This window comes from Melopsittacus undulatus (genome assembly GCF_012275295.1).
Source record: "Melopsittacus undulatus isolate bMelUnd1 chromosome 28 unlocalized genomic scaffold, bMelUnd1.mat.Z SUPER_28_unloc_2, whole genome shotgun sequence".
Taxonomy (NCBI): Eukaryota; Metazoa; Chordata; class Aves; order Psittaciformes; family Psittaculidae; genus Melopsittacus; species Melopsittacus undulatus.
In genome coordinates, this window is record NW_022993940.1 from 29,743 (window position 1) to 57,576 (window position 27,834).

Consider the following 27,834-nt stretch of genomic DNA (forward strand, 5'->3'; position numbering starts at 1 on the left):
CCCACGGTCCCGGCCCTCCCCCCATTTCCCCCCCCCCCCCCCCACGCCCCGGTACCGGCTCCCCCTGTAACAGCATCAACCGGTACCGGCATCACCAAGGACCGGACCGCCCCCGGTACCAGCATCCTCCGGTACCGGTATTACCGGTACCAGCATCCCCCCGGTAACAGCATCCTCCGGTACCGGTATTACCGGTACCAGCATCCCCCCGGTACCAGCATCCTCCGGTACCGGTATTACCGGTACCAGCATCCCCCCGGTAACAGCATCCTCCCACGGGCCTGGCCCCCCCCCCGCCCCAGTACCGGCCCTGCTGGGTACCAGCATCCTCCGGTTCTGGTATCCCCCGGTCCCTAACCCCGTTCCCGGTCCCAGCATCCCTCAGTACCGGTATCACCGGGTACCAGCATCCTCCCACGGGCCCGTTCTCCCCATCGGGTACCGGCATCCCCCGGTACCGACATCCCTCGGTACCAGCATCCCCCCGTTGCGGTACCCCCGGCTCCCAGCATCCCCCAGTTACCGGTACCACCGGCTCCCAGCATCCTCCCACGGGCCCGGTGGTGTCCCCCCCCCCCATCCCGTTTTGGTGCTGGCATCGCCGGGTACCAGCATCCTCCGGTCCCAGCATCCCCCGTTATCCCGTTATCCCGGTCCCAGCATCCCTCGGTCTCCCGTTATCCCGGTCCCAGCATCCCCCGCTGCGGATCGTGCCCCCCCCCCCCCCCCGGCTCCGGTTGTGCCCCCCCCCCCCCCCCCCGTTACCGGTGCCCCCCCCCCCCCCCCCCCCCCCCGTTACCGGTACCTCGGAAGGGGACATAGGACATGGTGGTTCCAGCGGCTGCTTCCCCCGGCGCGGGCGGCGCGGGGGGGCGGGGGGAGGGGCCACGGGAGGGGGAGGGGCCAAGGAGGGGGTGGGGGAGGGGCCACGGGAGGGAGGGGGAGGGGCCAGGAGGGGGGAGGGGCTTGGGGGAGAGGGGGGGAGGGGGCGTGGGAGGAGGAGGAGGGGGAGGGGCTATGGAGGAGGGGGGGGCGTGGGAGGAGGGGGTGGGGGTGGGGTTTGGGGGAGGGGATTAAAGAGGGGGAGGGGGGAGGGGGGAGGGGGGAGGGGGGAGGGGGAAGGGGGGGGTTAAGGGGACCCATTGGCACCAATGGCACCAGTGAGACCGGCACAATCCCAGTAACACCAGTGAGACCAGTACAATACCAGTAACACCAGTGACACCAGTACAATACCAGTGGCACCAGTGAGATCAGCACAATACCAGTAACACCAGTGAGACCAGTACAATACCAGTGGCACCAGTAACACCAGTGAGACCGGCACAATCCCAGTAACACCAGTGAGACCAGCACATTACCAGTGGCACCAGTGAGATCAGTACAATACCAGTAACACCAGTGACACCAGTACAATACCGGTGGCATCAGTGAGACCAGTGGTACCCAGTAACACCAGTGACATCAATGGCACCAGTATCACACCAGTATAACACCAGTGACACCAGTGACACCAATGGCACCAGTATAATACCAGTGACACCAGTGACACACCAGTATAACAGCAATGGCACCAGTGACACCAGTATCACACCAGCATAACACCAGTGGGATCAGTAACGCACAGGTATCACACCAGTGACACCAGTATAAAACCAGTGGCACCAATGGGACCAGTAACACACCAGTGTAACACCAGTGACACCAGTATCACACCAGTACAGCACCAGTACCACCATTGGTTCCCAGCGTCCCCATTCATCCCCCCCCAACTCCTCTTTGACCACGCCCCCTTCCGATGACGTCACGAGAGGGGCGGGGCCTGTCGGTGACGCGCGCGGCGGGGGCGGGGAGGGGGCGGGGCCAGCCGGGTCACGTGGGGGCGGCCGCCGAGCGGCGCGTGCGGCGGCGGGTACGGGCGGGGGAGGGGAGATTGGGGGGGGTGGGGGGGTGCATGTGGGGCTGGGGCTGTATATGGGGCTCTATGGGGTATATGGGGCTGGATATGGGGCTGTATATGGGGATCTATGGGGTATATGGGGCTCTATGGGGTATATGGGGCTGGATATGGGGCTCTATGGGGTACATGGGGCTGGATGTGGGGCTGGGGCTGTATATGGGGCTCTATGGGGTATATGGGGCTCTATGGGGTATATGGGGCTGGATATGGGGCTGTATATGGGGATCTATACGGTACATGGGGCTGGATGTGGGGCTGGGGCTGTATATGGGGCTCTATGGGGTATATGGGGCTGGATATGGGGCTCTATGGGGTACATGGGGCTGGATGTGGGGCTGGGGCTGTGTATGGGGCTCTATGGGGTATATGGGGCTCTATGGGGTATATGGGGCTGGATATGGGGATCTATACGGTACATGGGGCTGGATGTGGGGCTGGGGCTGTATATGGGGCTCTATGGGGTATATGGGGCTCTATGGGGTATATGGGGCTGGATATGGGGCTGTATATGGGGATCTATACGGTACATGGGGCTGGATGTGGGGCTGGGGCTGTGTATGGGGCTCTATGGGGTATATGGGGCTGTATATGGGGCTCTATGGGGTACATGGGGCTGGATGTGGGGCTGGGGCTGTGTATGGGGCTCTATGGGGTATATGGGGCTCTATGGGGTATATGGGGCTGGATATGGGGCTGTATATGGGGATCTATACGGTACATGGGGCTGGATGTGGGGCTGGGGCTGTATATGGGGCTCTATGGGGTATATGGGGCTCTATGGGGTATATGGGGCTGGATATGGGGCTGTATATGGGGATCTATACGGTACATGGGGCTGGATGTGGGGCTGGGGCTGTGTATGGGGCTCTATGGGGTATATGGGGCTGGATGCGGTATATAGGGCTGTATATGGGGATCTATGGGGTATATGGGGCTCTATGGGGTATATGGGGCTGGATATGGGGCTGTATATGGGGATCTATACGGTATATGGGGCTGGATGTGGGGTGGGGCTGTATGTGGGGCTGGAGGAGCTCTATATGGGGCTCTATGCGGTATATGGGGCTGTATATGGGGCTGTATATGGGGATCTATACGGTATATGGGGCTGGATATGGGGCTGGAGGCAGTATATGGGGCTGGATGTGTGGCTGGAGGGGCTCTATATGGGGCTGGGGACTGTATATGGGGCTGTATGCGGTATATGGGGCTGGAGGCAGTATATAGGGCTAGATGTGGGGCTGTATGCGGTATATGGGGCTGGATGTGGGGCTGGAGGGGCTCTCTGTGGGGCTGGGGACTGTATAGGGGGCTGGGAGGTTCTATATGGGGCAGGGGGGGCTGTGGGGCAGGTGTGGGGCTCATTGCCCATCTCTCCCCACAGGACGGGACAGCACCGGCTCTGCCCCACATGAAGTTGGCCCTGGGGGTGAGTTCCCGGCCCCATGGCCGGGGGGGGTATCGTGACATGGGGGCTATCGCGACAGAGGCTCTATATTGTGATATGGCATCTCTATTGCGGCAGGGATGGTGCTATCATGACATAGCATCTCTATCGCGACAGCATCTATATAGTGACAGACATGGTGCTATCGTGACATAGCATCGATATCGCGACATGGCATCTCTGTTGTGACATAGCATCCGTATTGTGACATAGCATCTATATTGCACCACATCTCTATCGTGACACAGTAACTATCGCAACAAAGCATCTGTATTGCACCACATCCCTATCACAACACAGCATCCCTATTGCGACAGAGCATATCTATCGTGACATAGGATCCCTATCGCAACACAGCATCTATATCACGCCACATCCCTATCGCGACACAGTGTCCCTATCACGACACAGTGTCTCTATCGTGACACAGCATCTGTATCGCACCACATCCCTATCTTGACACAGCATCCCTATCGTGACGGAGGGTCTCTACCTCCACAGACCGTCCCTATCGCGACATGGGGTCTCTATGGTGACACAGCATCTCTATGATCACACGGGGTCTCTATGGTGACAGGGTCTCTATGGTGATGGGGTCTCTATGGGGTCTCTATAGTGACCTGAGGTCTCTATGGTCTCTCTATGGTGTCTCTATGGTGTCTCTATGGTCTCTCTATGGTGTCTCTATGATGTCTCTCTGGTCTCTCTATGGTCTCTCTATGATGTCTCTATGGTGTCTCTATGGTGTCTCTCTGGTGTCTCTATGATGTCTCTCTGGTCTCTCTATGGTCTCTCTATGGTGTCTCTATGATGTCTCTATGGTGTCTCTATGGTGTCTCTCTGGTCTCTCTATGGTCTCTCTATGGTGTCTCTATGATGTCTCTCTGGTCTCTCTATGGTCTCTCTATGATGTCTCTATGGTCTCTCTATGGTGTCTCTCTGGTCTCTCTATGATGTCTCTATGGTGTCTCTCTGGTCTCTCTATGATGTCTCTATGGTGTCTCTCTGGTCTCTCTATGATGTCTCTATGGTGTCTCTATGATGTCTCTATGATGTCTCTATGATGTCTCTCTGGTCTCTCTATGGTGTCTCTCTGGTCTCTCTATGATGTCTCTCTGGTCTCTCTCTGGTCTCTCTATGGTCTCTCTCTGGTCTCTCTATGGTGTCTCTATGGTGTCTCTATGGTGTCTCTATGATGTCTCTATGATGTCTCTATGGTGTCTCTATGGTGTCTCTCTGGTCTCTCTCTGGTCTCTCTATGGTGTCTCTATGGTGTCTCTATGGTGTCTCTATGATGTCTCTATGATGTCTCTATGATGTCTCTATGGTGTCTCTCTGGTCTCTCTATGATGTCTCTATGGTGTCTCTATGATGTCTCTATGATGTCTCTATGATGTCTCTCTGGTCTCTCTCTGGTCTCTCTATGGTGTCTCTATGGTGTCTCTATGGTCTCTCTATGGTCTCTCTATGGTGTCTCTATGGTGTCTCTATGGTGTCTCTATGGTCTCTCTATGGTCTCTCTATGGTGTCTCTATGGTGTCTCTATGGTCTCTCTATGGTCTCTCTATGGTCTCTCTATGGTGTCTCTATGGTGTCTCTATGGTGTCTCTATGGTGTCTCTATGGTGTCTCTATGATGTCTCTATGATGTCTCTATGATGTCTCTATGGTGTCTCTCTGGTCTCTCTATGATGTCTCTATGGTGTCTCTATGATGTCTCTATGATGTCTCTATGATGTCTCTCTGGTCTCTCTCTGGTCTCTCTATGGTGTCTCTATGGTGTCTCTATGGTCTCTCTATGGTCTCTCTATGGTGTCTCTATGGTCTCTCTATGGTCTCTCTATGGTCTCTCTATGGTGTCTCTATGGTGTCTCTATGGTGTCTCTATGGTCTCTCTATGGTGTCTCTATGATGTCTCTATGGTGTCTCTCTGGTCTCTCTATGGTGTCTCTATGATGTCTCTATGGTGTCTCTCTGGTCTCTCTGGTGTCTCTATGGTGTCTCTATGGTGTCTCTATGGTGTCTCTCTGGTCTCTCTATGGTGTCTCTATGGTGTCTCTATGACCACAGGCGCTGGCGCTGGTGTCGGTGACGCTGACGCTGCAGGGCCTGGGCCGGCGCCTGCTCTCCATGGCCTCCTCCCCCCCCCGTGACCCCCCCCGTGACCCCCCCGCTGACCCCTACGACCCCGGCTCCGTCTCCGCCGCCTTCGTCACGTGCCCCAATGAGACCGTGGCCAAGGAGCTGGCCAGGTGAGGTCACGGGGGGTCACGGGGGTGTCATGCGGGGGTCATGCGGGGGTCATGGGGTCATGAGGTGATGCTGTCCCCCCAGGGCCATGGTGGAGCAGAAGTTGGCGGCTTGTGTGAACGTCCTGCCCCACGTGACCTCCATGTGAGGGGGGGATGGGGGGGGTATATGGGGTATATGGGGTATATGGGGTATATGGGGTACATGGGGTATATGGGGTACATGGGGTATATGGGGTATATGGGGTACATGGGGTATATGGGGTATATGGGGTATATGGGGTACATGGGGTATATGTGGGTGTATGGGGTACATGGGGTATATGGGGTACATGGGGTACATGGGGTATATGGGGTATATGGGGTATATGGGGTATATGGGGTATATGGGGTATATGGGGTACATGGGGTATATGGGGTATATGGGGTATATGGGGTATATGGGGTACATGGGGTATATGGGGTATATGGGGTACATGGGGTATATGGGGTATATGGGGTATATGGGGTACATGGGGTATATGTGGGTGTATGGGGTACATGGGGTATATGGGGTACATGGGGTACATGGGGTATATGGGGTATATGGGGTATATGGGGTATATGGGGTATATGGGGTACATGGGGTATATGGGGTATATGGGGTATATGGGGTATATGGGGTACATGGGGTATATGGGGTATATGGGGTATATGGGGTACATGGGGTGTATGGGGTACATGGGGTGTATGGGGTACATGGGGTACATGGGGTATATGGGGTATATGGGGTACATGGGGTATATGGGGTATATGGGGTATATGGGGTATATGGGGTACATGGGGTATATGGGGTATATGGGGTATATGGGGTACATGGGGTGTATGGGGTACATGGGGTGTATGGGGTACATGGGGTACATGGGGTACATGGGGTATATGGGGTATATGGGGTACATGGGGTATATGGGGTACATGGGGTATATGGGGTACATGGGGTGTATGGGGTATATGGGGTACATGGGGTACATGGGGTATATGGGGTATATGGGGTACATGGGGTATATGGGGTATATGGGGTACATGGGGTATATGGGGTACATGGGGTATATGGGGTATATGGGGTATATGGGGTATATGGGGTACATGGGGTATATGGGGTACATGGGGTATATGGGGTATATGGGGTATATGGGGTATATGGGGTATATGGGGTACATGGGGTACATGGGGTACATGGGGTATATGGGGTATATGGGGTATATGGGGTACATGGGGTATATGGGGTATATGGGGTATACGGGGTACATGGGGTATATGGGGTATATGGGGTACATGGGGTATATGGGGTATATGGGGTATATGGGGTATATGGGGTACATGGGGTACATGGGGTATATGGGGTACATGGGGTATATGGGGTATATGGGGTACATGGGGTCTATGTGGGTGTATGGGGTACATGGGGTATATGGGTTATATGGGGTATATATATGGGTATATATATGGGTACATGGGGTATATGGGGTATATGGGGTACATGGGGTATATGTGGGTGTATGGGGTACATGGGGTATATGGGGTATATGGGGTATATGGGGTACATGGGGTACATGGGGTATATGGGGTACATGGGGTATATGGGGTATATGTGGGTGTATGGGGTATATGGGGTACATGGGGTATATGGGGTATATGGGATCTATGGGGTATATGGGATCTATAGGGTATATGGGGTGTATGGAGTATATGGGGTATGGGATATGGGATATGGGGTATGGGATCTATGGGATATGGTACATGGGATATGGGGTATATGGGGTATGGGGTATGGGATCTATGGGATATATGGGATACAGAGTATGGGATCTATGGGATATATGGGGTATGGGATATGGAGTATGGGATATGGGGTATGGGATATGAGGGAAGGGACATGGGGTTTCCCACTTACCATCTCCCCCAGTTACACCTGGAAGGGGAAGCTGGAGGAGGACAATGAGGTCCTGCTGGTGAGTGCCCCCCCCGCCCCCCCCCCCATGGCTCCCTATGGAGCCCTTTGTCCCCACATGACCCCAATGACCCCCCCCCCCCCCCCCCCCCCCCCCCAGATGATCAAGACCCGGAGCTCCCGCATCCCAGCATTGACCCAGTTCATCCGGTGAGACCCGGGGGGGGGGGTGGGGGGGGGTGCACCCCAAAGTGATCTTGGGGTGACCTTGACCCCCCCCATGTCCCCCCCCCAGGTCAATGCATCCCTATGAGGTGGCCGAGGTGGTGGCCGTGCCGGTGGCACAGGGGAACCCCCCCTACCTGCAATGGGTGCAGGAGAGTGTCCCCCCCTGACCCCCCCATAGTGGGAATGGGCTCCCCCAAGTTGAAGGGATGGGGGCCCTCAAGAGCCCCTAAATGAGGGGGGCCTTAATAAGGGGGTCCTTAATAGGGGGGGTTCTTAATAGGGGGGTCCTAATTGGGATGGGGGGGGCATATAACTGGGGTTGTACTAATGGAGAGGATAAATAGGGGGGGACCCCAAGTTTGGGGGGGGGCATGTCCCTAAATAGGGGGGGACCCCAAGAAATGGGGGGAAGCCCCAAATTGAGGGGGGGCACCATAACTGGGGGGGTCCCCAATGGATGGGGGTCCCCTAAGGGTGGGGGGTACCAAGTTATGGGGTGCCCCAATGGGGGGGTCCCCATAAACCACATGAGGCTGCAGTGCCCTGGAGCTCTTTATTATGGGGGGGGGGTACCAGGCTTTCCCCCCCCCTTTAAATATCTTTAAGAATGATAAAAATAAACTTTTTTCACTCAAAATCTGGTTTTTAAGGGGGGTCCCCCCTGTTTTTAGGGGGGTCCCCCCAATTTGGGGGGGTTGGGGGGGGGGGGGAGGGGGCTTTAAAGCATCCCCCCCCCCCCCCACTCCACCAGGTATTGGACGGTGCCGTCCAGGGTCACGCGGCGCGCCAGGACCCGCGTGGGGGGGGCGGAGGGGGCGGGGCTTGGGGAAGGGGCGGGGCTTGGGGAAGGGGCGGGGCTTGAGGAGGAGGGGCGGGGCTTGCGCCGCGGGGGGCGGGGCTCGGGGCTGTCGCGGCTCTCGGGGTCCGGGCTGGAGCTGGGAATAAAGGGGGATATGGGGGGGGCTATAGGGGCCATATAGACCATTGGGGGTCCCTATAGAGTCCCAGTCCCCCTAGTATGGCCCCATTCATTCCCCCATTCATCCCAATCTGGCCCCATTGGTCCCAGTATGACCCTATTGCTCCCAGTACAATCCCATCGCTCCCAGTATGATCCCACTGCCCCCAATACAATCCCACTGCTCCCAGTATGACCCCATTGCTCCCAATACCATCCCATTGCCCCAATAGAGCCCCACTGCCCCCAATACAGCCCCATTGCCCCCAGTACAATCCCATTGCTCCAAATACCATCCTATTGCCCCCAATACGATCCCATTGCCCCCAGTAAGATCCCATCGCTCCCAGTACAATCCCATTGTCCCCAGTACGATATCCCATTGCTCCCAGTACAATCCCATCGCCCCCAGTACAATCCCATTGTTCCCAGTACAATCCCATTGCCCCCAGTACAATCCCATTGCCCCCAGTACGATATCCCATCGCTCCCAGTACGTTCCCATCGCTCCCAGTACAATCCCATTGCCCCCAGTAAGATCCCATCGCTCCCAGTACAATCCCATCGCTCCCAGTACAATCCCATTGCCCCCAGTAAGATCCCATCGCTCCCAGTACAATCCCATTGCCCCCAGTACGTTCCCATCGCTCCCAGTACAATCCCATTGCCCCCAGTACGTTCCCATCGCTCCCAGTTCCCCACCTGAGGCTTGGGGCCGTGTTGGCCGATGGGTGGAAGGACGCGAACATCCGGATGGGGGCGCTGTGGGGCACGTTACAACCGGGGGGCGGGGGCAAAACTGACCCCGCCCCCCATAAACCACACCCCCTATAGACCCCCCCATTGATCACTATAGACCCCTCTAGACCCCCTATAGACCCCTATGGACCCCTATGCACCCCCTATAGACCTCCTATAGACCCCTATAGACCCCCTATAGACCCCTATGGACCCCTATGCACCCCCTATAGACCTCCTATAGACCCCTATGCCCCCCTATATACCCCCTACAGACCCCTATAGACCCCCTATACACCCTTTATAGACCTCCTATAGACCCCTATGCCCCCCTATATACCCCCTACAGACCCCTATAGACCCCCTATAGACCCCTATGGACCCCTATGCACCCCCTATAGACCTCCTATAGACCCCTATGCCCCCCTATATACCCCCTACAGACCCCTATAGACCCCCTATAGACCCTTTATAGACCTCCTATAGACCCCTATGCACCCCCTATAGACACCCCATAGACCCCCATTGACCCCCCCTGCACCCCCAAACCTGGGGGGGCACCGCGCCTCGGTCCTTCTGAAGTTGTAGGAGCCACCGGGGGGTCCCTGGGGGGGGGGGGTTTATTATGGGGGGGTCCATATTAAATATGGGGGGGGGTCCATATTAAATATGGGGGGTCCATATTAATATGGGGGGGGCTTTAATATTGGGGTGCTGGGTTGGGGGGGAGGCTCTCACCTGGGTCCGGCGTGGGGGGGGTCTCCGGCGGGACCCCCCTTTCTGCTGTGCTGGGGGGGGGCTGCAAGAGACCCCCCTTATGGTGCTCAATATGGGGGGGGCCTTTAATTATGGGGGTTCCCCCCATTGAATTCAATGGGGAAAGGGGGGGGATACCCCTAAATTAACCCCCCCCCCATTGATGCTCACCTGGTGATGGGATCCGGGGGGGGGGATCCCCCCATAGATGTGGGGGGCACCGGGGGGGGGGTCCCGGGAGTGGAGCCCGAAGAGACCTTTGCGCTTCTTGATCTCACGCCCTGAGATGAACCTGGGGGGGGGAAAGGGGTTTGGGGGGGTCCTAAAGGGGTTTTGGGGTGTCCATGGGGGTGTCCATCACTATAGGGATCCCAATGGGTAGGGTCCATCAATACTGGGGTGTCCATCACTATTGGGGTGCCCATGGGGGGGTCCATCACTATTGGGGTACCCATTGGGGTACATCCATCCCTACTGGGGTACCCATTGGGGTATATCCATCACTATTGGGGTACCCATGAGAGGGGCCCATCACTATTGGGGTCCCAATGGGGAGGCATCCATCAATACTGGGATCCCAATGGGGAGGCTCCATTGCTCTTGGGGTACCCATTGGGGTGCATCCATCCCTATTGGGGAACCAATTGGGGTGTCCATCACTATTGGGGTGCCCATGGGGGTGTCCATCACTATAGGGATCCCAATGGGTAGGGTCCATCAATACTGGGGTGTCCATCACTATTGGGGTACCCATTGGGGTACATCCATCCCTATTGGGGAACCAATTGGGGTGTCCATCACTATTGGGGTGCCCATGGGGGTGTCCATCACTATTGGGTTACCCATTGGGGGGTGTCCCCCCTATTGGGGTCCCCATTGAGCTCCCCTTACCTGTCCTTATGGGCACTGAGCGCCCCCAGCAGCATCCCATAGCGCTCCCCTTTGGGGGTCTCCGCCAGCTGTGGGGATGCAAACAGGGGGTGAAATAGGGGGGTCCCCCTTCAGATCACCCCCATTATTGGGGTCCAATGGGGGGGTCCCCAAACCTGTCCCAGCAGCAGCGCATCCCAATTGGCATTGGCAAAGGGGAGGATCTCACGCTCCAGGTCAAAGTACTTCTTCTTACAGCACACGCTCAGGTGATAGAGGAGGAGATGCGCCACATCCACCCTGGGGGGGACCCCAAAATGGGGGGGGGGCACCCCCAAAATAGGGGGGGGACCCCCAAAAGTGGGGGGGAATGGGGAAAATTGGGGGAAAATTGAGGGAAAATGAGGAAAATTGGGGGAAAAGGGATGGGGGTTGGGCTGAGGAATAAGGGGGATGGAGGGGGGACCCCGAAATATGGGGGTACCCCAATAAATGGGGGGGATGGGGAAAAATGGGGGGAATGGGGAAAATAGATGGGAATTGCCCTGAGGAATACATAGGGGATAATGGGAGGGGGACCCTATATATGGGGGGGGTGAAATAAGGGGGGTGGGCAAAGGATGGGGGTACCCCAAATAATAGGGGGTGCCCCAATATAGGGGGGTGGGAGGAGAGAGAGATTGGATTGGGGGTGCCCCCCCCATAGGCATTGATGGATGGATGCAACCCCCCCCCCCCTTTTCCATTACTACTTATGGGGTGCCCCATAGATGCTGGTTGTGGGGCTGCCCCCCCCTTACCAGCGCAGTGGCAGCCTCCGGACGCTCTCAGCCCCCCCGGTGCAGACACAGCACTCGAAGACATAGAACCTGCATTGAGCCCCATTCATTTCAATGGGGATGGGGGGGGTACCCCAATATCCATGTATAGGGATGCTCTATGGGGGGGTACCCCAATATCCATGTATAGGGATGCTCTATGGAGGGGTCCCCCAATATCCATGTATAGGGATGCTCTATGGGGGGGTCCCCCAATATCCATGTATAGGGATGTTCTATGGGGGGTCCCCCAATATCCATGTATAGGGATGCTCTATGGGGGGTCCCCCAATATCCATGTATAGGGGTGCTCTATGGGGGGGTACCCCAATATCCATGTATAGGGATGCTCTATGGGGGGGGTCCCCCAATATCCATGTATAGGGATGTTCTATGGGGGGTCCCCCAATATCCATGTATAGGGATGCTCTATGGGGGGTCCCCCCAATATCCATGTATAGGGATGTTCTATGGGGGGTCCCCCAATATCCATGTATAGGGATGCTCTATGGGGGGGTCCCCCAATATCCATGTATAGGGATGCTCTATGGGGGGGTCCCCCAATATCCATGTATAGGGATGCTCTATGGGGGGGTCCCCCAATATCCATGTATAGGGATGCTCTATGGGGGGGTCCCCCCAATATCCATGTATAGGGTGCTCTATGGGGGGTCCCCCAATATCCATGTATAGGGATGCTCTATGGGGGGTCCCCCAATATCCATGTATAGGGATGCTCTATGGGGGGGGTACCCCAATATCCATGTATAGGGATGTTCTATGGGGGGTCCCCCAATATCCATGTATAGGGATGCTCTATGGGGGGGTACCCCAATATCCATGTATAGGGATGTTCTATGGGGGGGTCCCCCCAATATCCATGTATAGGGATGCTCTATGGGGGGGTCCCCCAAATATCCATGTATAGGGATGTTCTATGGGCGGTCCCCCAATATCCATGTAAAGGGATGCTCTATGGGGGGGGTCCCCCAATATCCATGTATAGGGATGCTCTATGGGGGGGTCCCCCAATATCCATGTATAGGGATGCTCTATGGGGGGGTCCCCCAATATCCATGTATAGGGGTGCTCTATGGGGGGTCCCTCAATATCCATGTATAGGGATGCTCTATGGGGGGTCCCCCCAATATCCATGTATAGGGATGCTCTATGGGGGGGTCCCCCCATACGCACCGGTCCCCATAGAGCAGGGGCTTGCTCAAGCACTGGGTACAAGCCTCATGGAACCATTGGGAGCATCCTCGGCACTGGAGCATCTTCAGGTTCCACCTTAATGGGGGGGGATAAAGGGGGTCAAGGGGGGGGACACCCCCAAAGTACAATGGGGGGGGTGTGGGGGGGGGGTGTTACTCACTCTCCAGGCCCCCCACAATAGCAGTAACACTGCTGCCGATTGGCTAAGTGGGGGGGGTCCCATTCCAAAGCCTTCAGCTGATAGGGCAGCACCACCTTCATGCTCAGCATGGCCTTGGCATGGGGGCCCTTCTTGAGGGCCCCCCCCCCGCTGGAAGGAGAAGACATTGGGGTGTCCCCCCCCAGCCCCATAATGGGCTGTGCCCCATGGACCCCCCAGCCCCATAATGGGCTCTTCCCTATGGACCCCCCCAGCCCCATAATGGGCTCTGCCCCACGGACACCCCCCCAGCCCCATAATGGGCTGTGCCCCATAGACCCCCCCCAGCCCCATAATGGGCTGTGCCCCATAGACCCCCCCCCCAGCCCCATAATGGGCTGTGCCCCATAGACCCCCCCCAGCCCCATAACGGGCTCTGCCCCACGGACCCCCCCCAGCCCCATAATGGGCTGTGCCCCATAGACCCCCCCCAGCCCCATAATGGGCTGTGCCCCATAGACCCCCCCCAGCCCCATAATGGGCTGTGCCCCATAGACCCCCCCCAGCCCCATAATGGGCTGTGCCCCACGGACACCCCCCCAGCCCCATAATGGGCTGTGCCCCATAGACCCCCCCCCCAGCCCCATAATGGGCTGTGCCCCATAGACCCCCCCCCCAGCCCCATAATGGGCTGTGCCCCATAGACCCCCCCCCCAGCCCCATAATGGGCTGTGCCCCATAGACCCCCCCCAGCCCCATAATGGGCTGTGCCCCATAGACCCCCCCCCCAGCCCCATAATGGGCTGTGCCCCATAGACCCCCCCCCCCCCGGGCTCACTTTGGTAGCGACGGCAAACACGCAGCGACGGCACATCCAGGGCGCCCCTGGCGGCGCAGGCGGGAGGTGACACTGCTGGTGGTAGGCTGGGGGGGGAGAGCTCTTAACGGGGTAAGGGCTCTTAACGGGGGTGAGGGATCTTAATGGGGCTTAAGGGCTCTTAACGGGGTAAGGGATCTTAACGGGGTAAGGGCTCTTAACGGGGTAAGGGATCTTAACGGGGTAAGGGCTCTTAACGGGGTAAGGGATCTTAACGGGGTAAGGGCTCTTAACGGGGTAAGGGATCTTAACGGGGTAAGGGATCTTAACGGGGTAAGGGCTCTTAACGGGGTAAGGGATCTTAACGGGGGTGAGGGATCTTAATGGGGCTTAAGGGCTCTTAACGGGGTAAGGGCTCTTAATGGGGCTTAAGGGCTCTTAACGGGGTAAGGGATCTTAATGGGGCTTAAGGGCTCTTAACGGGGTAAGGGCTCTTAACGGGGTAAGGGATCTTAACGGGGTAAGGGATCTTAACAGGGTAAGGGATCTTAACGGGGTAAGGGATCTTAATGGGGCTTAAGGGCTCTTAATGAGGCTTAAGGGATCTTAACGGGGTAAGGGCTCTTAACGGGGTAAGGGATCTTAACGGGGTAAGGGCTCTTAACGGGGTAAGGGATCTTAACGGGGGTGAGGGATCTTAATGGGGCTTAAGGGCTCTTAACGGGGTAAGGGCTCTTAATGGGGCTTAAGGGCTCTTAACGGGGTAAGGGATCTTAATGGGGCTTAAGGGCTCTTAACGGGGTAAGGGCTCTTAACGGGGTAAGGGCTCTTAACGGGGTAAGGGCTCTTAACGGGGTAAGGGATCTTAACGGGGTAAGGGATCTTAACGGGGTAAGGGATCTTAATGGGGCTTAAGGGCTCTTAACGGGGGTTAAGGGATCTTAACGGGGTAAGGGCTCTTAACGGGGTAAGGGATCTTAACGGGGTAAGGGCTCTTAACGGGGTAAGGGATCTTAACGGGGGTGAGGGCTCTTAACGGGGGCTTAAGTGCTCTTAATGGGGGGTTAAGGGCTCTTAACGGGGGTGAGGGCTCTTAACTGGGTAAGAGCTCTTAACGGGGGCTTAAGGGCTTTTAACGGGGTAAGAGCACTTAATGGGGGCTTAAGTGCTCTTAATGGGGGTGAGGACTCTTAATGGGGTAAGAGCTCTTAATGGGGACTTAAGGGCTCTTAACGGGGGTAAAAGCTCTTAACAGGGGCTTAAGGGCTCTTAACGGGGGTGAGGGCTCTTAACGGGGGATGTAAAAGGGCTCTTAGTGGTCATAAGGGCTCTTAACAGGGTTAAGGGTTCTTAGCGGGGGGGGGGGGGTAAGGGCTCTTAGGAGGGCATTAAGAGGGTTTGGGGGGGTGGTTAAAAGGGTTTTAGAGGGGTTTAAGAGAGTTTAGGGTAGGTTAAGAGGGGTTTGGGGGGTTAAGAGGGTTTGGAGGGGGGTTTAAAAGGGTTTTAGAGGGGTTTAAGAGGATTTAGGTTGGGTTAAGAGGGGTTTGAGTGGGTTTAAGAGGGTTTGGGAGGGGTTTGAAAGGGTTTTAGGGGGGTTTAAGAGGGTTTAGTGTAGCTTAAAAGGGGTTTGGGGGCAATTAAGAGGGTTTGGGAGGGGTTTAAAAGGATTTTGGGGGAGTTTAAGAGGGTTTAGGGTAGGTTAAAAAGGGTTTGGGGGGGGTAAAATGATTTTAGAGGGGTTTAAAGAGGGTTTGGGGGGGGTTAAAAGGGTTTTAGGGGGGTTTAAGAGGGTTTAGGGTATGTTAAGAGGGGTTTGGTGGGGTTTAAGTGGGTTTTAGAGGGGTTTAAGAGGGTTTAGGGTAGGTTAAGAGGGTTTAGGGTGGGTTAAGAGGGGTTTAGGGTGGGTTAAGAGGGTTTAGGGTAGGTTAAGAGGGTTTAGGGTGGGTTAAGAGGGTTTAGGGTAGGTTAAGAGGGTTTAGGGTGGGTTAAGAGGGCTTAGGGTAGGTTAAGAGGGTTTGGGGGGGGTTAAGAGGGGTCTGGGGGGGGTTTAAGAGGGGTTTGGGTAGGTTAAGAGGGGTCTGGGGGGGGTTAAGAGGGGTCTGGGGGGGGGTTAAGAGGGTTTAGGGTGGGTTAAGAGGGGTTGGGGGGGGGTTAAGAGGGGTTTGGGTAGGTTAAGAGGGGTTTGGGGGGGTTAAGAGGGGTCTGGGGGGGTTTAAGAGGGGTCTGGGGGGGTTAAGAGGCGTTTGGGGGGGGTTAAGAGGGGTCTGGGGGGGTTTAAGAGGGGTTTGGGGGGGTTTAAGAGGGGTCTGGGGGGGTTTAAGAGGGGTCTGGGGGGGGTTAAGAGGGGTCTGGGGGGGGGTTAAGAGGGTTTAGGGTGGGTTAAGAGGGGTCTGGGGGGGGGTTAAGAGGGGTTTGGGTAGGTTAAGAGGGGTTTGGGGGGGTTTAAGAGGGGTCTGGGGGGGTTTAAGAGGGGTCTGGGGGGGTTAAGAGGGGTCTGGGGGGGTTTAAGAGGGGTCTGGGGGGGTTAAGAGGGGTCTGGGGGGGTTTAAGAGGGGTCTGGGGGGGTTTAAGAGGGGTCGGGGGGGGTTTAAGAGGGGTCTGGGGGGGTTTAAGAGGGGTCTGGGGGGGTTTAAGAGGGGTCTGGGGGGGGTTAAGAGGGGTCTGGGGGGTTAAGAGGGATCTGGGGGGGGTTAAGAGGGGTCTGGGGGGGGTTAAGACGGGTCTGGGGGGGTTTAAGAGGGGTCTGGGGGGGTTAAGAGGGGTCTGGGGGGGTTTAAGAGGGGTCTGGGGGGGTTTAAGAGGGGTCTGGGGGGGTTTAAGAGGGGTCTGGGGGGGTTTAAGAGGGGTCTGGGGGGGTTTAAGAGGGTCTGGGGGGGGTTAAGAGGGGTCTGGGGGGTTAAGAGGGATCTGGGGGGGGTTAAGAGGGGTCTGGGGGGGGTTAAGAGGGATCTGGGGGGGGTTAAGAGGGGTCTGGGGGGTTAAGAGGGGTTTGGGGGGGGTTAAGAGGGTTTAGGGTGGGTTAAGAGGGATCTGGGGGGGTTTAAGAGGGTTTTGGGGGGGGGGGTCACCCACCGTGGCCGCACTTGGAGCATGTGACCAGCAGGTTCTGGGGGCTCAGGACCCGACTGGAGCAGACGCAGCAGGATTGGTCCTCACCTGGGACTGCAGCTGGGGGGGGGGCAGGGAATGAGCACAGGGGTTAATGATGGGATGGGGGGGGGGTAATTATGGGGTGGGGTTAATTATAGGGGGGGGTTAATTATGGGGGGGGTTAATTATGGGGGGGGTTAATTATGGGGGGGGGGGGGGTGAGGGGGGGGGGGTACCTGGGCTGATGTCCTTCCATAGCACCAGGAACTGGGAATTGTCCTCAAACTGGACCAAGCATCCACAGCGACCGGGATCCACCTGGGGGGGGTGTTGGGGGGGGGGGGATTTTGGGGTGATTTTGGGGTATTTTGGGCTGGTTTGAGGGGTTTCCGGGCTGGTTTTGGGGTGAATTGGGGTGTTTTTGGGGGGGGTCACCCACCTTTTTGATGGTGCCCAGGTAGAGGAGGCCGTCGGTCCAACGGGCCAGGACGTCCTGACCCTCCCAATAGCGGGGGGGGCAGCGGGGGGGGCGCGGGGGGGACGGTGCCGTTGCCATGGCTACGGATGGGGGGGGGAAGAGGGGTTAATGTGGGGGGGACACCCCCAAATCTGTGCCCCCCCCCTCCCCATTATAAAGGAATGGGGGGTCCCACTATGGGGGGGGTCTCGGTTTAAAGGGGGGGGTTTGGAATGGGGGGGTCCCGGCTTGGGGGGGGGTCCCACGTTGGTTCGGTCCGAGATGGGGGGGGAGGAAGAAGGGGGGTTAATGTGCGGGGGACACCCCCAAATCTGCACCACCCCCCCCCCCATTATAAAGGGGGGTTCCCAGTTTGGGGGGGGTCTCAGTTTAAAGGAGGGGTTTGGAATGGGGGGGGTTGGAATGGGGGGGTCCCAGTTTGGGGGTGTCCATTGGGGGGGTCCCAGTGTTAAGGGTGGGGGGGGGTCCCACGTTGGTTCGGTCCGAGATGGGGGGGAGGAGAGGGCACTGATGGGGGGGGGGGGGCGGGGGTCCCGTCCCGGTGCATGCGTGGGGGGGGGGAGGGGAAGGGGGGGGGGGAGCCCCAACTCCCGACCCCCCCCCCCCCCCCCGTGTTACCGGTATCAGCGGGGCCGGAGGCAGCGGTCGGGGCCGTGACGCAGCAACGGCAGCGGAGGGGGGGGGGGGGGGGAACGGGAGGGGGGGGCACGGGGGGGGGCAGGGAGGGACGGCGGAAACGGGGACCCCCCCAATGCCCCCCCCCCATGCATGGGGCAAGGGGGGGGAGGGAATAGGAGCCCCCCCCCTCCAATGGGACTGCCCCGTCCGGGCCCCTTGGCCACGCCCCCTAAGCGAAGCCACGCCCCCAAATCACTGCATGGCCCAGGCCACGCCCCGGCCAATCAGCACCGCCCCCCGCCGCCAAGCCACGCCCACCGCGGTTAGACCACGCCCCTTATGGGGGCGGTGCTATGTCCCACCCCCAACCCAGGTTCTCGGCGCTGATTGGTTCACATCGGCCGCTGATTGGAGGGCTCGGCAGGGCTCGGCCAATCACCGCGCGGCTAAGTGGCGAGGAGGGCGGGGAAGAGTCACGTGGTCCCAAGCCCCGCCCCCCTGTTTTGTTCGCCCATAATAAAGAGATTTGGCTCTACTTGGTCCTGATTGGTTGCGGGCGATCACGTGCTCCTAGGGTAAGATGGCGGCGCCCACTGCGGGAGTGGAGAGCTGGCGATGCCGAGCGCTGATTGGCTGGGGCTCGTACGGCAACATGGCGGCGCCCGTCGGGCGCACTTCCGGTGCTGGGGCTAAGGCGGCTTCTGTGCGAGAATGGGGCGTTTTCGGACCCCAAAATGGGCATTTTGGAGCCCAAACTGACCCTTTTCTGTCAAAATTCAGGGCTTAGCCTTAAATTTGGGGCCAGAAAGTGCCGAATTGTTAAAACAAACCCTAAAATTCAGGCGGGAAATGGGAAAATAGAATGGGAAGGATTTTATAACCCGAGTATTGAAAAAGAAGGAAACGCGCTCAAAAGTGACGTCATTTTCCCCAAATCTTGCGAAAATGACGCGAAAAGGGGGGAAAAAGTCAATTCCTTTGGCAATAATTGATACAAAGGACAAAAAAAAAGGAAGAATTCATAAAATTGGAAGGAAAACGGGAATTTAGAGACCCCGATTAAAAGAAGGAAGAAAATGAACGAGGAATGAACGAAAATATGAGGAATTAACCCCAAATCCCCCTCCGGAGCCCCCCCTTTAATGGCTCTTCCATCCCCGCCCCCTCTCGGCCACCGTAGCCCCACAGGCCGCCGCCATTTTACCTCCCTCCTCTGCGCATGCGCGTTGGCCGCTCGTCCTCTCCCCCTCAGCCACGGGGCCGACGCTACCGGACAGGGCCCAGGCCCCATCCCCGGTCCCGTTTCCGGTTTCCGGTTTCCGGTTCCGGTTCCCGGTTCCGAACGGGGGAGGGGGGGGTGGGATCAAAATGGCGGCGCCCACGCGGCCGCCGTGCGCCCGTTGTCTGCCGGCGGACGGGTCCCCGGATGCAACGCCGCGCTCTGATTGGCTGCCCGCGGCCCGTTGTACGGTGTCATGGCGGCGCCCACGAGCGAGCCCGGGACGTGACTTCCGGTCCTGCGCAGTGCGCGGCGGCGGCCGCCGGTCGTCGCGGCGGCGCCACCGGAACGGGCCTGAGGTGAGCGGCGGGAGGGGGCGGGGCCACCGGAGCGGGGGGCGGGGCCTGAGGGGGGGGTGGGGTCGGTAACACCGGGGGGGGGGGCACCGGGAATGGGGCGGGGTCAGAGCGGGACCGGGGGGGGGGGCAGGGCCGGGGTAGGCCCCGAGGGGCGGGGGGGGTGTGGGGAGGGGGGGGGAGGTGAATGGGGGGCAATGGGGGGGGGGGGGGGCAGGGAGGGGTTGGGGGGCAGAGGGCAATGGGAGGGGGGTTTGGGTCGGAATGGGGCTATTTTGGGGTTCAAGGGGTATTTTGGGGCACAAAGGAGCTATTTTGGGTCAAATTGGGGCTATTTTGGGGTCCTGGGTGTATCTTGGGTCAAAATGGGGCTATTTTGGTGCTCAATGGGGCTATTTGGGGGTTTTAAGGGGGTGTTTTGGGTCGGAATGGGGGTATTTTGGGGTTCAATGGGGCTATCTTGGGGTTCAAGGGGTATTTTGGGGCACAAAGGGGCTATTTTGGGGCATAATGTGGCTATTTTGGGGCACAAAGGGGCTATTTGGGGGCTTAAGGGGGTATTTGGGGTCAGAATGGGGCTATTTTGGGGCTCAAAGTGGGTATTTTGGGGTCCTGGGTGTATATTGGGTCCCAATGGGGCTATTCTGGTCACAATGGGGCTATTTTGGGGCTCAAAGGTGCTATTTTGGGTCAAAGTGGGGCTATTTTGGGGTCCTGGGTGTATCTTGGGTCAAAATTGGGCTAGTTTGGTGCTCAATGGGGCCATTTTGGGGTCTAGAGGGTATTTTAGGTCAAAATGGGTCTATTTTGGGTCAAAATTGAGCTATTTTGGGGCTCAAAGATTCTATTTTGGTGTCTTGGGTGTGTTTTGGGTCACAATGGGGCTATTTTGGGACAAATTTCATCTATTTTGGGTCACAATGGGTCTATTTTGGGTCAAATTTGGGCTATTTTGGGTCACAATGGGGTTATTTTGGGGTCCTGACCCCCTTTCCCCCCCCAGGCTCCCCCGTGAGGCTCCAGGGGGGGGTTCCCGTCTCTTGGGGCCCCCCCATTGGCCCCCCCATGGCGGCCCCTCCCCCCCCCCGGCAGTGTCATTGTCCTGGATGATGAGGATGAGGGGCCCCCCCCCGGCCCCCCCCACCCCCCCCGGGCCCTCGGCGCCCCCCCCCGGCCCCTCCCCCACCCACCCCCAGCAGTGGGGACCCCCCCGGGACCCCCCCGAGTGGGGGGGGGGGCAGAGAGGGGGGGTACAAGGAGGAGAATGAGCGGCTCTTTGGAGAGGTGAGAGGGGACAAAGGGGGGGCTGGGGGGGGGGCACTTCTTGGGGGGCATCTCCATCCCCTCCATGTCCCCATTGTGGTACCCATGTCCATCCCCATCCCCTGTCCATTGTCTTTGTGGTACCCATCCCCATCCCATCCCCATCCCATCCCCATCCCATCCCCATCCCATCCCCATCCCATCCCCATCCCATCCCCATCTCCATCCTATATCCATCCCCATCCCCTCTCCATTGTGCTTATGGTACCCATCCCATCTCCATCCCCATCCCCATCTCCATCCCCATCCCATCCCATCCCCATCCCATCCCATCCCCATCCCATCCCCATCCCATCCCATCCCCATCCCATCCCATCCCCATCCCATCCCATCCCATCCCCCATCCCCATCCCCATCCCCATCCCATCCCCATCCCATCCCATCCCATCCCCATCCCCATCTCCATCCCCATCCCCATCCCCATCCCATCCCCATCCCATCCCATCCCATCCCCATCCCCATCCCCATCCCATCCCCATCCCATCCCCATCCCATCCCCATCCCATCCCATCCCCATCCCATCCCATCCCATCCCCCATCCCATCCCATCCCCATCCCATTCCCCATCCCATCCCATCCCCATCCCATCCCATCCCATCCCCATCCCATCCCCATCCCCATCCCATCCCCATCCCCATCCCATCCCCATCCCCATCCCCATCCCATCCCCATCCCATCCCCATCCCATCCCCATCCCATCCCATCCCATCCCATCCCCATCCCATCCCCATCCCATCCCCATCCCATCCCCATCCCATCCCATCCCATCCCATCCCATCCCATCCCCATCCCATCCCCATCCCATCCCCATCCCCTCTCCATCCCCATCCCCATCCCCTCACCATGTCTGTATGGTCCCCATCCCCTCTGCTCCCCCCCTCCCTCTCCCTCCCCCCAGTTCCTGGCCCTGTGCACCCCGCTGACATCCGACCACCCCGAGGTGCTCCCGTTCCTGTGCTCCCGGCACCACAAAACCAGCTCCGGTTTCCTGGCCTCCGCTGAGCTCCGGAACGTGCTGAGCCGCTGCCTGCGGCGCGTGCGCCGGCGCCACGCCAAGGTCTACGTGTACATCAATGAGCTCTGCACCACGCTCAAGGCTCACTCCCTGCGCCGCAAGCTCCCGCTACAACCGGCCCCCGGCCCCCCCCCCTCGGCGCAGCCGGCGCCGGAGCCGCCACCGGCTCCGTCCTCCCCTCCCGGCGCCGCCACCGGCTCCAAGCGGCAGATCCGCTACCTGGAGAACCTGCTGCGCGTGTACACGGGGGAGATCCGGCGCCTGCAGGAGCGCGAGCTGGACCTGGCCGAGCTGGACAGCGAGGACTCGGCCTACCTGCAGGAGAGCCGGCTCAAGCGCCGCATGATGCGCATCTTCGGGCGCCTGTGCCAGCTCAAGCGCTGCAGCAGCCTGACCGGGCGGGTGCTGGAGCAGCGCATCCCCTACCGCGGCACCCGCTACCCGGAGGTCAACCGGCGCATCGAGCGCTTCATCAACCGCCCCGACGCCTTCCCCGACTACAGCGACATCCTCAAGGTCATCCAGAAGGCCAACGCGCGGCACCGCCTGGGGCTGGCGCGGAGGCACATGGAGAGCATGGCTCAAGATGCCTTCCGGGAGGTGGGCAACCGCCTGCAGGAGAGGAGGCATCTGGACCTGGTCTACAACTTCGGGAGTCACCTGACGGATCAGTACCGGCCTGGTGAGGGGGGGAGGGGAGCAGGGGGGGTGATGGAGGTGGTGGAAGGGGGATGGAGAGGACATGGGGGTGATGGAGAGCATGGAAGGGATCAGAAAGGGGTGATGGAAACCATAGAAGGGACCATAAGAGACCAATGGAGATGGTGGAAGGGTGATGGAGCCCATAGAGAGTGATGGAGCCCATAGAGAGTGATGGAGCTCATAGAGAGTGATGGAGCTCATAGAAGGTGATGGAGCCCATAGAACATGATGGAGCCCATAGGGAATGATGGAGCCCATAGAAGGTGATAGAACCCATATCGGGTGATGGAGCCCATAGAGGATGATGGAGCCCATAGAGGATAATGGAGCCCATAGAGCACCCATATCCCCCCCCAGGCACGGACCCGGCTCTGATGGACCCGGAGCTGGCCAAGAGGCTCCGGCGCAACAGGACCATGGCTCTGAGCCGCCTGGACCAGGTCATCTCCCACTATGCCCAGTTACAGGATGAGAGTGAGGAGGAGGAGAGGGGCAGGAAGCGGCGCCGGGTGAGCGGCCATGGGGCACTGGGCCCATAGGGGATGGGGATGGGCACCCATAGGGGATGGGCACCTATGGGGCACTGTGCCCATAGGGATGGGGATGGGCACCTATGGGGGATGGGGATGGGCACCTATGGGGGATGGGGATGGGCACCTATGGGGCACTGGTGCCCATAGGGCATGGGGATGGGCACCTATGGGGCACTGGTACCCATAGGGATGGGGATGGGCACCCATGGGGCACTGGTGCCCATAGGGGATGGGGATGGGCACCCATGGGGCACTGGTACCCATAGGGGATGGGGATGGGCACCCATGGGGCACTGGTGCCCATAGGGATGGGGATGGGCACCCATGGGGGATGGGGATGGGCACCTATGGGGCACTGGTGCCCATAGGGATGGGGATGGGCACCCATAGGGATGGGGATGGGCACCCATAGGGATGGGGATGGGCACCTATGGGTCATGGTTATGGGCACCCATAGGGGATGGGCACCCATAGGGATGGGGATGGGCACCTATGGGTCATGGTTATGGGCACCCATAGGGGATGGGGATGGTCACCCATAGGGATGGGGATGGGCACCTATGGGGCACTTGGTGCCCATAGGGATGGGGATGGGCACCTAGTGGGTCATGGTTATGGGCACCATAGGGGATGGGGATGGGGGGGGGGGGTCGAGGTCCAAACTGAGCACCCGTGTCCCACAGGGCACCCCAGGGAAGAGCCAGCCAAGGGAGGAAGAGGAAGAGGGAGTGAGACAGAGGAAGAGACAGAGGAGGAAGAGGAGGAGGATGAGGAGGAGGAGGGGGAGGGAAGGGACAGCTCCGATGGCTCCCATGGCAAGAGGGAGGAGGCGGATGAAGGGGACCCCATGGAGCTCAATGCCCCCCATGGAAGGGTATGAGGATGATGAAGGTGCCACCTCCAAGCCCATCATCCCCTATGGGAGCCCCAAAGGGGACCCTATAGAGCTCAACACCCCCCATGGAAAGCGGGGGGATGATTGAGGTGCCGCTTTCCAAGCCCATTATTCCCTATGGAAGCCCCAAAGGGGGACCCTATAGAGCTCAATGCCCCCCATGGAAGGGATGAGGATGATGAAGGTGCCGCTTCCAAGCCCTCCATCCCCTATGGAAGCCCCAAAGGGACCCTATGGAGCTCAGTGCCCCCCATGGCAAAGGGGGTGAGGATGATGAAGGTGCCACCTCCAGCCCATCATTCCCTATGGGAGCCCCAAGGGGACCCTATAGAGCTCAATGCCCCCAATGAAGGCATGAGGATGACGAAGGTGCCGCTTCCCAGCCCTCCATCCCCTATGGAAGCCCCAAAGGGGACCCTATGGAGCTCCAACACCCCCCATAGCAGGGGGATGAGGATGATGAAGGTGCCGCTTCCAAGGCCCATCATTCCCTATGGAAGCCCCAAAGGGGAGGAAGGTCCGATGTCCCCCCTAGCAGGATGAATCCGATGCCCCCCATGGCCAAGCCAAGCAGTAGGGCCCCATTACACCAGGTCAGTAGCAACCCATAGGTGGGGGGGGGGGACACAATGGGGTGCCCCCCCCCCATTTGTTAACCATACCCCCCCCCCCCATCCCACGGTGCTGTCCCTATGGAAGTGATGCCCAAGACCCCGAGGAGCTCTTCATGGTGAGGATCGAGGACCTTGCCCATGGAAGCCAATGAGACCCCCCCGGGCTCCCCCACACTATGGGGTTGGGGTCAGAGGCCAAGCCCAAGGGGGTCTCACCCACTCCATCCCCCCACCATTCCCAATCCCTATCCCGGCCCATCCAGGACCATTGGGGAAGGGAGCGGGGGGTGGGGGAAGCCCCCCCCACTTCCGGGTCCCCCTGGCCGTACCCTCACAGGAAAGGGGGGTCCCATTGGAGAATGGGGGGGGGGCCACAATCAGCTCCACCAGCTGCAATGGGAGCGCCGAGGAGGGGGGGGACCCCCCCCGTGCCCCCCATAAGAGGAGCCGAAGGGAACTGCCTGGGGGGGAAGGTACGGGGGGGGCTATGGGGTGGGTATGGGGGTGTATGGGGGTCTAAAGGGATCTATGGGTGGTATACGGGTATCTAAGGGGGGTATATGGGAGTCTATGGGGGTTTAAGGGGGGATCTATGGGGGTTATATGGGGGGTATCTGGAGTCTAAAGGGGGGGTATATGGGGGTCTATGGGGGTTTAAGGAGGGTTAGGGTGGTCTGTGGGTATATATGGGGTGTCTAAGGGGGGTATATGGGGTATATGTGGGGGGGTCTAAGGGGGGTAGTGGGGGCGTCCATGGTGTATATATGGGGGGTCTAAGGGGGTTATATGGGGTATATGTGGGGGGGTCTAAGGGGGGTATGTGGGGGGTCCATGGGGTATATATGGGGGGTCTAAGGGGCATTATATGGGGGTCTATGGGGTATATATAGGGGGGTCATAGGGGGGGTATGTGGGGGGGTGGGGGTTGAAGGGTCCTGGGGGGTACCTATGGGTGTATCTACGGGTGTCTGTCACATGACGAGGGCCCCATCACGTGACCCCCCCCCAGCCCCTGCATCGAGGTGCACAGCGTGGGCTCCGAGGAGAGGAGGAGCAGCCGCATAGCAGCAGCGGGGGGGGGCGTGGCCTGGGGGGGCACAGCCGCGGGGGGCGGAGCCCGGAACAGCCCCGTGCCCGACTCCACCCGCGCGAGACTCCCCCGGGGGGGGAGGTCGTGAGCAGCAGCAGCCACAGCAGGGCACGGAAGGTCAGGGGTCAATGGGGGTCATGGGGGTCAATGGGGTCTATGGGTCTATAGGGGTAATGGGGTCTATAGGGGCTATGGGGGCTATGGGGTCTATGGGGGCTATGGGGTCTATAGGGTCTATAGGGCTATGGGGGGCTATGGGGTCTATGGGGTCTATAGGGGCTTGGGGGGCTATGGGGTCTATGGGGCTATGGGGTCTATAGGGGTAATGGGGGTCTATAGGGGCTAGGGGGCTATGGGGTCTATGGGGTCTATAGGGGCTATGGGGCTATGGGGTCTATGGGGGCTATGGGGGTCTATGGGGTCTATGGGGGTCAATGGGGGTCAATGGGGGTATGGGGTCTATAGGGGCTATGGGGTCAAATGGGGGTCAATGGGGTCAATGGGGTCTATAGGGGGCTATAGGGGCTATGGGGTAATGGGGGTATGGGGGGAATGGGGGTTATGGGTTAATGGGGGGAGCTCGTGAGCAGCAGCAGCCACAGCAGGGCACGGAAGGCAGGGGTCAATGGGGTCTATAGGGGGCTATAGGGATAATGGGGGTCTATGGGGTCAAAGGGGCTATGGGGTAATAGAATCTAAAGGCTATAGGGGCTATGGGGTCAATGGGGTCAATGGGGTCTATGGGGGCTATGGGGTCAATGGGGGTCAATGGGGTCCAATAGGGGCTATGGGGTCTATAGGGGCTATGGGGGCTATGGGGTCTATGGGGTCTATAGGGGTAATGGGGTCATAGGGGCTATGGGGCTATGGGGTTCATGGGGGCTAGGGGCTATGGGGGCTATGGGGCTATGGGGGCATGGGGGCTATGGGGGATAGGGGGCTATGGGGGCTATGGGGGGTCTATGGGGGCTATGGGGCTTATGGGGTCTATAGGGGCTATGGGGTCTATGGGGCTATGGGGTCGATAGGGCTATGGGGTCTATGGGGGTATGGGGTCTATGGGGGTCAATGGGGTCTATGGGTCTTATAGGGGGCTATGGGGTCAATGGGGGTCAATGGGGTCAATGGGTCTATAGGGGGCTATAGGGGCTATGGGGGTAATGGGGGTTATGGGGGTAATGGGGGTTATGGGTTAATGGGGGGAGCTTGTGAGCAGCAGCAGCCACAGCAGGGCACGGAAGGTAAGGGGGTCGGTCAATGGGGTCTATAGGGGGCTATGGGGGCTATGGGGGGGTATAGGGATATAGGGGTAAGGGGTAAAGGGGGTCAATGGGGTTAATGGGGGGAGCTCGTGAGCAGCAGCAGCCACAGCAGGGCACGGAAAGGTAATGGGTCAATGGGGCTATAGGGGTTAATTGGGGTCTATGGGGTCTATAGGGGGTATGGGGGGGTATAGGGATATAGGGTAATGGGGGATATGGGGGGGGTATGGGGTAATGGGGGGCTTAGGGTAAGGGGGGCTATGGGAGATAATGGAGAGCTATGGGGTAAATGGGGGGATATGGGGGTCAAGGGTATCAATGGTGGGGTCTGTGGGGGTAATGGGGGGCTAATGGGGGTTATGGGGGGGTTGTATGGGGATCAGTGGGGGTCAAATAGGGAGGGCCTATGGGGGCTTGGGGGGTGTATGGGGGTCAATTGAGGTAAATGGGGGCTATTGGGGGGGGCTATGGGGGTATGTAGGGGCCTATGTGGGTCTGTGGGTGGGTTATGGGGT

General features: G+C 58.9%; 3 protein-coding genes across 3 annotated transcripts in view; 2 read left to right on the forward strand and 1 right to left on the reverse strand.

The window, feature by feature from the left end:
- The first annotated feature begins 1,798 nt into the window (after positions 1-1,798).
- CUTA (cutA divalent cation tolerance homolog) lies at positions 1,799-8,091 on the forward strand. Its single transcript, XM_034073599.1, has 7 exons — positions 1,799-1,912; positions 3,345-3,389; positions 5,477-5,658; positions 5,741-5,800; positions 7,601-7,646; positions 7,746-7,795; positions 7,881-8,091. Exons 1-7 carry the CDS (start codon positions 1,799-1,801, stop codon positions 7,978-7,980), a joined length of 597 nt encoding a protein of 198 aa, XP_033929490.1. The 3' UTR covers positions 7,981-8,091.
- Positions 8,030-19,638, reverse strand: PHF1 (PHD finger protein 1). The gene is made up of 17 exons (XM_034073600.1): positions 19,515-19,638; positions 18,847-19,011; positions 17,654-17,772; positions 17,451-17,532; positions 17,197-17,292; positions 14,126-14,231; positions 13,329-13,478; positions 13,148-13,243; positions 11,936-12,004; positions 11,312-11,435; positions 11,157-11,224; positions 10,437-10,557; positions 10,248-10,292; positions 10,059-10,114; positions 9,474-9,533; positions 8,692-8,748; positions 8,030-8,039 (listed from the first exon to the last, which is right to left on the reverse strand). The coding sequence occupies exons 3-17, from the start codon at positions 17,768-17,770 to the stop codon at positions 8,030-8,032; spliced, it is 1,257 nt and encodes a 418-aa protein (XP_033929491.1). The 5' UTR covers positions 17,771-17,772; positions 18,847-19,011; positions 19,515-19,638.
- Positions 19,639-21,000: 1,362 nt separating this feature from the next.
- DAXX (death domain associated protein) overlaps positions 21,001-27,834 on the forward strand; it is an 11,472-nt gene continuing 4,638 nt past the window's right edge. The window contains exons 1-4 of the mRNA XM_034073601.1: positions 21,001-21,038; positions 21,082-21,169; positions 22,107-22,905; positions 23,283-23,434. Coding sequence (XP_033929492.1) covers positions 21,001-21,038; positions 21,082-21,169; positions 22,107-22,905; positions 23,283-23,434 — 1,077 coding nt within the window. The remainder of the gene's footprint in view (positions 21,039-21,081; positions 21,170-22,106; positions 22,906-23,282; positions 23,435-27,834) is intronic.